General features: G+C 44.3%; 1 protein-coding gene across 1 annotated transcript; it reads right to left on the bottom strand.

Annotated features, from left to right (window-relative positions):
- Nucleotides 1-7,473: 7,473 nt before the first annotated feature.
- On the bottom strand, nucleotides 7,474-8,320 carry LOC109748620 (antifungal protein ginkbilobin-like protein). Its single transcript, XM_040401687.3, has one exon. It carries the CDS (start codon nucleotides 8,208-8,210, stop codon nucleotides 7,788-7,790), a length of 423 nt encoding a protein of 140 aa, XP_040257621.1. The 5' UTR covers nucleotides 8,211-8,320; the 3' UTR covers nucleotides 7,474-7,787.
- Nucleotides 8,321-11,288: the final 2,968 nt, after the last annotated feature.

The following is an 11,288-nucleotide window of genomic DNA, read 5'->3' as shown; positions in this document are numbered from 1 at the left end:
CGGCCATGGCTGGCCGCGCTCCCGCAGTCTGCCCTCCCAGATCTGTCCCTGTGCGGGGGAGGAGGGCCGCCGCAGAGGCGATGTGCGCTCGCTCCAGGAGCGTGGGCGCGGGCCGCGCCACCCCTCACCTGCGGCTGCGCGAGGAGAGGCTCGGCGATGAAGCCACCCGAAGGCGCATCGACCTGTGCCTCATGGCGTTTGCGGACCCTGAGCCTGAGCTAGAGCTCGACGGCGGGGATGGCTGCAGAGGCGGCTGCCTCGTGGCAGCACCCGGCACGGGGGATCGCGGCCCACGCCCGCGGGATCCCCTCTTTGTGCTGCCACGGCGCGAGGAGGAGGACGACGAAGACGAAGACCGTCCCCACACCGGCGGGCGCGCCGCTGCGGCGGACATCAGCGCGTCAGGCTTCTGCACGGAGGCATACGAAGAACCATCCCCCGCGAGCGCCGTCACGGAACAGGGCAAGGACGCGCAGGCCCGGACCCGAGAGCGAGCTCGATGTTCTTCCACAGGGAGGCGGTTGGCGGTGATCAGAGCACGGCGGCGGAGCATGACTAACTGCAATTTCCCCGTGCATAGCGATTCTTTTTCTTAGGAATCTTGAAGTCGTCGGAATTCTTGATCCGACTCTGTTTTTTGAATTCTTGCAAATCCGACAAAACAATACTATGGACATCCCATCCAAAAAAAGTAAAACAATTGTTTTTCATACTAAACGTTTATACTTATTTTAAACTATGTGTATCATATTACAGTTGTAATTATTATTTTTCCATTACTTAAAACATAAAATGTTTTTGAATAATAGTTATATTATTCATTGGTATGCAGTTGTAATGTATATCATTGAAAATTTTAATTCTACAAAATGAAAAAATTAATGATGTACCAATTTTTCTCTTTATTGTTAAAACAATCTTTCATATTTATTTTTTAATATTCCATAAACGATATACTGTATACACATTTGCATATCTATGCTTGTGTTCATATATCTTTTAATATTATAATGAATATTATGATAGAGATTTCTAAATTATGAACACACTAAGAAATATTTTAATAGTGGTTTCTAGTGTATATTAGGCAGTTATATTCATGGAAACTTCTAGGGCATAGAAAAAAACTTGGATTGCAACTTGGCTTTAGTAATAGAATCATCGAAGAACCAAAAATGTTGTTGATTATACTTTTACGCATGATTCGATTACCTAACATGCTCGTCCATATTCACTTGATTTGATTTGGTGCAAATGAGATGCCTACACATTTATCGAATTAAAAATTATGCATTGGTTTAAACATTCAAATCTAGTTGTCATAATTTTCATTATGATATTATAAGACGTGCATCGTAAAGAGAGACTAATGTACTTGAACTCAACTTTGCCAGTCGGATTGGTTTGCCTATGTGTGGTGTAACTTATCGGTATGTGGTGTGAACTTACGCTTCTGCAAATTGAGGTTCTATTTTATCCATTTAATAATCTTTCAGATGTAATGTATACTTGGATAGTTCTTAATATTATTAGTTTTAGTTGGGCCTGTCCCCTCTTGGAGCTCGGGGTGGTCGCCCCTTTTGCGGCGCCTATGGGCCCGCCCTAGAGGAGTGCCCTTGCTTGGATAACTTGTTCGCGGGCAAGAAGCGCCGGGGAGCACGAGGAGGCGAGGCCGAGGAGCGACCGTGAGAAGGCGCGCGTGGATAAGGACAAAGATCTTGCGATGAATCTTTGCATTGCAGCTTTTTGTGAGACCGGCGGTGGTTTACAGGTACATTTCTTCTTCGGTACAACCCCCCCTAAACACATCAACGGTGGAGATCTGTTTATACCTCTTCATAATAAAGGGTAGGATGGTCTTTTTTTATTTTTTTAGTTGATGATTATCTTTTTTTTCGTCAGCATGTATACGACACCCAACCCCCGCCGGGCTGGGCCGGGCCCAATGGTGATTGCTATAGTAAGCACGGCCCTTCACAGGATGTAAAAATTGAAAAGAAAACCAAATCAAGTGGAGATATCAGGATTCGAACTGCAGACCTCTTGCAGCAAGCCTGAGTGGCTCACCAGTTGACCCGACTAATGACTGTGTAAATCAATAACCGTCGAATCTTAAAAACTAACACCAAGGAGCGCGCCTCTTGCGGGCTGTGAAAAATCACAACAAAAAAACCAGCTAGGAATCTAACCACAGATCTCTTGCACAACCGTGAGTGGCATACCAGTTAATCTGACTAATCTTTGTGCAAAACGAGGAGTGCACATACTTAAGAACTAACACTAATGCAGAATTTAGGTACCTTTTCAAAAAATTCAAACATTTGTTGGAAATTCTGAATAAAATTGTACAAATCAAATCATGTTTCAAAATCCAACGATTTTCGAAAATTTCAGTTTTTTAGAAGCATGGCATATTTCGAAAATTTGAACAACATTTTTTAAAAGCATGAACATTTCAAAAAAAAGATATATGTTAGTTCAAAATGTTAAGTATATTCCTTTGAACAACATTTTCAATCATTTTAAAGAGATATGAGGAGCGTGCAAACTTAAGAAGTAACTTTCTGAACAATTTTATGGACACAACTTGAACACTTGCTTTCTTTCTGGCTTATTATGTGGCAAATGTAACTTCGTGAAGTTTTAGGCCAGGTTTTCATGTTTTTTAAAAAGAGCTTTATTCTAGTTTGTTTTCCTTTTTATTTCATTTTTCCTTTGTTTTCCATTTTATTTTTTCTTGTTATTTCAAATGTGTGAAAATTTTAAAATAAAAAAATCATGAATTTGTTCTCAAATTTTTCAATCCTTTTCAATTTCTCGAGCTTATTTTTCCAACTTTTTGGGTGGACCTTTTTGGAAAAATTTCGAGATGAATATTTTTTCCAGCATTGATGAACTTATTTCAAATCCACAATAGCTTAGCTGGTTTAGCTATCACGTGGGGAACAAAGCATGCATTGGGCCATTTGTATCCTGCATGGCTGGACACGTGTGTGCGATTGAGCTTTTGGTGTTGGGTGACACGCGAGAGGGGGCCTCGTACTGGATGCCTGGATTTCAGTTTTTTCTTTCAGTTATACGGTTCAATACTGAACCTGATTTGAATTCGGTTATTAAAAAGAAACAAAAATGTTTTTGGACATTCTTGAAATGAACCCAACATTTTGCAAGCAGGTGGGCATGCCCATGATAGGCATCCATGCCAGGTTTGAATGATTTCTGACACCATATGCAAGTCGCGACACCTCCGGCCATTTATCGGCATTTTAATTTGTTCAAAAAAGTAAGAAAATGTTCTAACTTTACATGTCTTCAAATTTTGTTTGTCATTTCTCAAAAAAATAATCAAGAATTTCAGAAAAAGTTAGTGTTTTCCAAAAATTGTTCAAAATATGTTTATTCAAAAATTTCACAACTGTTAGAGAAATGATTGGGATTCCAAAAAATGTTCATGTGTTATAATTTGTTTGGAATTCAATAAATGTTCCTGTTTTCATATTATTTTCAAAAATTTCAAAAAATGATGGTCTTAGGCTTCTGTTACAAAAATGTTTGTTGTTTTTCCATTTCTTTTCTGGAGTTGCAAAAAACGTTCATGTTCCAACAGTTGTTTGTGTTTCCATAGAAATTTGGAATTATACAAATGTTCCGTTTTTTAAAAATATTAGCATTTCAAAGTTGTTCATGGTTTTAAGAAAATGTTTCAGTTTATTATATATTTGTTCAAAAATCTGTAAAGTGATTGGGATTCACAAAAAATCACGTTTTGTTTTCAAAAAAATATTTTTACGTTGGAAGTTTTTAAAAATATTCTGCCTTGTTCTTATCCTTAAGGCTTCGCGCTACTTTTTAGGCAAAACGGGTTGCTAGGGTAGCTGGTTTTACCACGTTTGCCGTAGTCTGGAGGTCCTGAGTTCGAGCTCTTGCAGGCGCTGTTTTATTTTTCATTTTCAAGCACTGCTATAGTCTATCTTCATGGGCCGGCCCAATCTGATGGAGTCCTGTACGTATACTACACACCATACAAACAGAAGGAAGTACGACATGTGAAATGACTATATTACCCTTTATACGTTTTTGAAGTCCCAAGATTAGCTGTTTTTGATTCGATCGGCAGTTCTTGGATTTGTTGTTATCAATTGAGGTCTCATTAGCACGATTGAGGTGTTAGAGCATCTCCAGCCGTTCGGCCACCAGGTTCTGAAATAGCGCTCCCGCGGGCTAACCGGCGATATTTTCGCCGTGGGGCGCTCGGGTTCTCAAAAGCCGCCCCAGGTTGGCATCCAGATCCCGTTTTTTCAAATGCAAATTGGGCTCAAATTCGAAGAAAATGACTCAATTTTGGACGAAATTTAGGCGGTCTCATTCATATTTGTATAAATTTAAAGGCATACATAAAAACTAAAAAAAACTACGCGGCCGCCATCCCGAACCTAGTTCATGCCGAGGAGCTTGTAGAAGGCGGTGTAGTCGCCGCCACCGCCGTCGTCAGCGTTGCCGTCATCCTGCACGCCGCCGTCCTCGCTGCAGTCCTGCCCTGGATCGCTGCTGTGAACGGGGTTGGTCGGCGCCGGGGCCTCCTCCTCGTCGCTGTCGAGGACGATGACGCCACCCTCTTCCCGGCCTCGGCGTCGCTCGACGATCTCCTCCAAAGCGCGGCACTGGCGCTCCATTTCCTCCCGCACATAGTCGTCGCGCGCCCATTTCAGGCCGGTTTCGAGGTCGGCAGCCATCTCCACGTGTTCTTGCTTGACCACCACGGGCATCACCGGCTCCTTCTTCGGCCTGACCAGGCGAAGATGGCCGCGGGAAGGTGAAGGTTGGCGACGGCCCTCATTTATGATGAGGTCGCCGCCGCGGCTGCACCGACGCTGGGCTCGGGCTTGACGAGGGCAAGCAGGATGGCAGTAGTGCGGACGCGTGGCGGGAAAGGGTGGGACACGCGGCGGCTCGCCTTCACTACTCCGCCTGTGATCAATGGAAGGCTGACCTGCGGCAGCCTTGGCATTGATTCGCGCGGGAGCCGAGGTGATGAGATGAGGACGATAATGCCTAGTCGCTTACTCGGTGGGCCCACGGGTGGGAATCTGGCGCGGGAAGTTTTGGCGCCATTTTTCTTTCGCCGGTGCCCACAGTCGGCCCCCAGCGAGCTGGGTTCGGCCCGGTTCCGTCGGCGCCAATTTCGGCCCTAAGCGGCGAAATTTGGGCTCCTGGGGGCGCTACTCGGCCATTTTTTGGAGCCGGTGATAAAAAAGCGACCTGGGACCTGTTGGGGGGTGAGTGGAGATGCTCTTAGTAGCATGAAGGTTGATGAAATATGATTGACTGATTGAATTACAAACTTGGAACCGATCCTATGGTTGTCTGTTCTGCGATTCTTGCAATGGATAATTTTTATTAATGCAAATTTCCTTCTTGTATTCATTCGGGTCGACGGTCTTCTAAGGCAAATCCTGATGATTTTGAAGTTGCAGCACTTCTTGATTTGGACATATGGTCATAACTCTGTTATTCTAAATTCAGTTGCACCTCAGGTTGAAGTAGTAGTCCTACCAGGTTGCATCACCATGTTTATAATTCGGTTTAATCTTCTTGTTTGCGATGAGCTCAGATGCAAAATCGGGGTTGCCGATGAGCTCAGCTTTGAGCGGCGCCTCCACCTCGAGGTTCTCGGCCACTCACGGTGGCGACCTCGGTGCCGGTGTCCACGAGCTCCTCCGTAGAATCGATGAGATCATCGCCATCCTCCTCCCTATCCTCTGCGCACGGGTCCTCGCCGGCGGCCGCTTGGGCCACGCGCGCTGCATAGTACGTGCGCTCGGCGGTGGTACCGCTGCATCGAAAGCATGGCGTAGTAATGATGAATTGCACCGCGGCATCCCGACTACTAGGTATTTGCCCGTGTGTTGCAATGGGTCAATACATATTCTAGTAGTATGACATCAATCATGTATGTGTATAACCATAGCTCAACGTAAACAATTCTAGCTTGAATTCACGATTTTTGGTAGGTATGAATCACATCGGGATAACACCATGATTTATGGCCTTATACATAAGAGATTCAATGAGTTTACGGCAGAGCTTGATTGATTATTTGCTTTCCCCACAAGTTTATAACCTTAACATACGTGAATTGATTGGTTACCATAATTGTTATATTTGAGATTTTCATGAGTTTATGGCCTTAACATATGTGAATTGATTGATTACTGTAATGAGCATATTTGGGATACACCGGGTTTTCACGCGTAGATGAAAAAGCAGTAAGAGAGAAAAACCGGTGGAAGGGGGTGGAAAATCGGTGGAGGAAGAGAAATCAGTGAGGGTGGGGGTTCTCATACGTGGAGGGGTGGACGAAAGGTGGGCGACGTAAGAGGGGAGAGGGAACGTTACACATCTTTTAAGTAGTACTAGGTAACTGCCCATGTGTTGCCACGGAAAAATAAAGAACTTGTGAAAACAAATAACTAGCTATCAGAAAATGTCCATCGCCACATACTTCTTGTTTGCAGACATTTACCATTTCAACCTCCCTCTTTCTCCATCAGCCATAATTTCTTTGTTATAATTACATGCAACTCATACAAATATTCTTCGTGTTACATTGATCAAGGGGTGCTTTTGCTTTCGATACATAACTGGTGACGTGTAATAATCAGAAAGATATCAATCAATCAATCTTCCGTGGACCTTTGAGAAGTTTGTGAGAACAGGATCCATATAACCATGGTTTGTTCTCTTGACGATCTGCATTCGACTGGCGGGAGGAAGAAGACCCCCTTCTCCTGATGGGCTGGGTGGCCAGGTGAGCACACACTCTCTCTCTCTCTCTCTCTCTCTCTCTCCTTATTTTTCTTTCTGTTTTCTATTTTCTGTAATTTGTTTGATTTGATTTTCAAACCAAATCATTTTTGAAAAAACTGAAACTTTTTGTGGGCACTAACTGAACTATTCCAGAGGCCCTCACCAAGTTTCAAATTATTTGGAGCTATAAAACTATTCTTTAGGATTAATTAGCTCTAACTCAAATACAATATAGGTCAATTCAAAAGTTCCTAAATGCCATGCAAAAATGTGCATAATCTCTGGTTAAGGGTTTTACATTTTACCTTAAATCATTAACATTTTTCAAGGGCATTTTAGGTTCAATTAAAAATATTTTAGATGAACCTATTTTATTAATGTGGTGCTAGGGTTTGATCATTCACCATTTCATGTTTAAGAGAAATTTGAACATGATGCATTCAAGAATAGCTAACCTAGGCCATTACCAGACTAGGGATGTCACAGTTTGCCTCGCTTCGGTGAGGGAGGGATAATGACGGAGGCACGCCTTCGGTTCATCATTAGATGGTCTATGAACCTGGACTGTTGCTTTTAGTGTTCTTGTACTACCATGTTGTTTAATGAATAGATCTAAAGTTTTTTCTCAAAAAAAACATTTGCTGTGGGAGGATGATGACTTAGTCGTACTGTTTTACATCCCATCTTTATTGGTCATTTAGTGTACCCTGCTCATAAAATGTTTTGGGCCTTGCCTTACATGTTTAGAGGCTGGGAGGAGATACATTTTTTTTTTTGAGAAGAACAACAACACAATACAAATTGGGATACAAACACTAGAACACATGTGTGCAGAGCAAAACGGAACAACACATGTTTCACCGTAGAATCTTAAACTGAATCGGCAGCCCAAATTTCCATCAGCCAAACCATAGGCTACACACACCTACGCGGACGTGCCAACACAGGGAGAGGACGCCGGCCGGCCGGCCGGGCGGTAGCTAAGCCACGAAGGCGTACTGCTCGTACCGTACGCTGCAATCCACGAGCACGGCCCTCGCACCGACGGCGTGGCCACAGGTGGCGTTCATCTGGCTGACGGCGGAGCCGAGGCAGCTCGCGCAGTCCACGCCCGTCAGACCGGCGCGGCACGCGGCGTGGCCGTAGGCGAACGCGTTCGGGTACGGGGAGATGGTGTACGCGTCGCGGGCGCGGGACTGCGGCGTGGCGGCCAGCAGGTCGGCCAGCACGTAGGCGAGGCTCTCCGCGAAGGGGTCCCCGGCGCCGTACACCGCGCCGTTGCAGAGCACGGAGAGCGGTGCCGTGTTGGGCGCGCCGCTGGTGGTGTGCGGGCAGGAGGAGAGGAGGTGCACCAGCGCGAGGGGGAGGAAGAGGAGCCGGCCCGCTCTGCGTGAGGGCGCCATGGAGCCTCCGATCTTGGGCAACGGGTGTAGTAGCGGTGTGTGGTTGTTGGTGGCGCTGTGAGCTTTGGGAACAACGGTATCTGTGAGTGGGAAGATAGGACGGACAGGCTGAGGCCGGCCGGCCGATGGTCGTTTTCACGGAGACTGCTCGTCCGCTTGTCTGTATGCTTGTCTGCTTGCACGACGATGTGAGCGACGCATGTGAGCCATGTGCCTACGTATTAGGGCAACTCCAACGCTCAAACGGACTTGGATTTGATCATTTTTTTGTCTGTTTGGATTGGTCTGTAAGATGAAGTTCGGCTCCGTCCGCGTTTTGATAACCAGTTCGCTCAACTCGCCGACGCATTTTGACCGTTGTCGGTATGTCATATTTATACATAATTTTTGCATACAAATCTTAACATTGCCCAAAGTTTAAATCACATAAATTTTACATCGCAATAATAAATAGTTTACAATCGAATAAAAATCACATAGCTTTCAAACCAAATAAATTTTGAATTTTCACAAATACATTCAAAGAAAAAGCGCAATACATCTATTGGTTGCAAGGCTCTTGCCACAATTCATACCTTACCAAACTACTCACACGTGGATATCATAAAGATAGATTGATTGATAACATGTCTTACAATGGAAGTCGTGTGTTCTACACAATTACAAGTATGACTAGAGGAGGATGAACTATGGTGAAGATGGAGATGGTGGCTATGGAGATAGAAAATGACGGCGGTTAGGGTTGATGAAAATGACTCTGTTCTGTGGCTCCTCTCATGGTTGTTCTGTTAATGTTTCGGCCTCGACCCTTTTATAAAATTTGTTCAGGTGCACGAGAGGCATCAGTTTCCACACCATACGGCTCATGCGAGTGGCCGCGGTCGCATGATACACCGTCTTTTACTCTATTTCTTCTGGTTGCGCCTCCACTTGATTTCTTCTCTCTCCTGCTTTACTCTCATGGCATGACTTGATTTCGTCCATAAATAGCCCATTTCCTGTGTAAACAAAATAAAGAAGGAATTTTTGGAATCTTATGCATTCATTAGTCATTAGTGGTAATACGGAGCGAATATCTCGATTTTAATGAAATATATCAGTTTAAACTAAGAGTAGAGGAGTGTAAAAATAACACTCATCATTGTCCATGGTGTCGGTAAAGTGTACAACCTCTGTAGAGCGTAAAAATCTATTCGAAGAGCCGAGTCCTCAATAGTGGGCACCGTTCGTATTAAGTCACACTATTTGATCAAATCCATGAATAAAGGAAACTAAGAGGGAAGAGTTGGAAAGGTTAATGCTAGAAAGAGCCGAGGTGGTCATGAGAAGTAAACCAGACGATCGGAGATCATGCCGGGAGATGGTCCATGGGACCTTAAACGGGCAAGCCATGTTTACTTCATTATTATAGGTTATTTGTTTTACTTACTATCTAGAACTTTAACCTGTTTCATGTTGATCTGTCATGTTCTTGCTTGCTTTCTTGCTTCTGGACTATTATTGAGTTTGTGAGTACATTCAAAGTACTAACCTGGCTTACCATGCCAAATGCAGGAGATGTCGTAGCTGGATACCTCGAGGATCCCGAGTACGCGAACTAGGATGTGTCTCAACAATATCCCTTTGGATTGGAGTCCTGCCATCGTCACACTATTTTGTTGTGTAATACCCCTTCCACTACGAGAAGATCGAGGTCGAGTGGTTGAGGAATAATGTGCATATATAATATTACCGCATGAGTAGTGCCCCCTTGACTCGCAAGAGTATTATAAGATAAGACCTTGTCCTCCGAGTATTTCAATAAATCGTGGTTTCATTTTGTATCAAGTTGTACCGTGTTTCAGAAGACATTGATCCCTGGGCTCGACATGGGGCGACCGGTTCGTTGTGCTGGGTGCCACACTCGAGACATTGGTCTCTCGATGATATATTATGGAGTTCCTTGACACCCCCCCCCCCTAAAACCCCCCGAAAAGGTGTCGGTTATCTGAAGAGTCAAATGTTTTTTAGTCATAGGAAAACCATACTCTTAAGTGGGGTTGATGTGATTGCGTAATCTTGGGGATCATGTAAAACACTTACTCAGCCATCGTCATGTTTACACTAGTAGAAAAAAGGCCTATTGTCCCGGTTGGTAAGGGCCTTTTGTCCCGGTTTTTGAACCGGGACTAAAGGGTCGTTACTAATGCCCTAACCCTTTAGTCCCGGTTCTTACACGAACCGGGACAGATGGGCCTCCACGTGGCCGGTGCGGCGAGCCCAGGCAGGAGGGCCTTTGGTCCCGGTTGGTGGCACTAACCGGGACCAATAGGCATCCACACGTCAGCATTTCAGGGGCTGGGGGTTTTGTTTTTTTTGAAGGGGGGGGTTGGGGGTTTTGGGGGGTTAATTTAGGTGTTTCATATATTGTGTTAGCTAGCTAATTAATAGAGAGAAGTGTCCTCTCTTATCTCCGTGCTTGGTCGACGCTACGTACTATATACGTATGGAGAGGTCTAGACACGCTAGCTAGTAATCAAATGAAGGAAACAGAAGATCGTCATGAACATATGCATACAGAGAGAAGTGATATCGACCACCTCTCCTTCTCCGGGAGATTGGTCGAACAACAAGTTCTCGTATATCTATCCAACACTACCGGCTACATATATACAATAATTATCTCTTACAATATAATCTCCTAATTAAATTGTAAGAACACATGGTCCACATAGTATTCTCCGTTTTCAGCGATCACGTGGTCAAGGAAGAATGCCGTCAATTCCTCTTGAATTGCTCGCATACGATCTGGTGCTAGGAGTTCATCCCGCTTCCGAAACATCAAATTTGAAGAAGGGGGTCAATACATACATATATATATATATATATATATGAATAAATGAAACTCAACACAAATGATGGTAATAAAATAAAATTGTGAATATTATTGCTTACGCACTTCATATTGTTCGTCAGAGTAGCCCCGCTCACAGGTCGTGTAGCGGATGAACTCGCAAACGTAGTATCCACAGTAATTATTCCCGGATTCCTGCCACAACCACTTTACAAGAAATAGAGGTCAATCAAACTGATAAGCAA

Source organism: Aegilops tauschii, chromosome 2 (genome assembly GCF_002575655.3).
Source record: "Aegilops tauschii subsp. strangulata cultivar AL8/78 chromosome 2, Aet v6.0, whole genome shotgun sequence".
Taxonomy (NCBI): Eukaryota; Viridiplantae; Streptophyta; class Magnoliopsida; order Poales; family Poaceae; genus Aegilops; species Aegilops tauschii.
Note: the sequence above shows the minus strand (reverse complement) of the source record. Positions and strands in the feature narration are given on the sequence as shown.

Excerpts from the sequence above, each read along its gene's own strand:
- LOC109748620 (XM_040401687.3), bottom strand. The coding sequence starts at position 8,210 with ATGGCGCCCTCACGCAGAGCGGGCCGGCTCCTCTTCCTCCCCCTCGCG.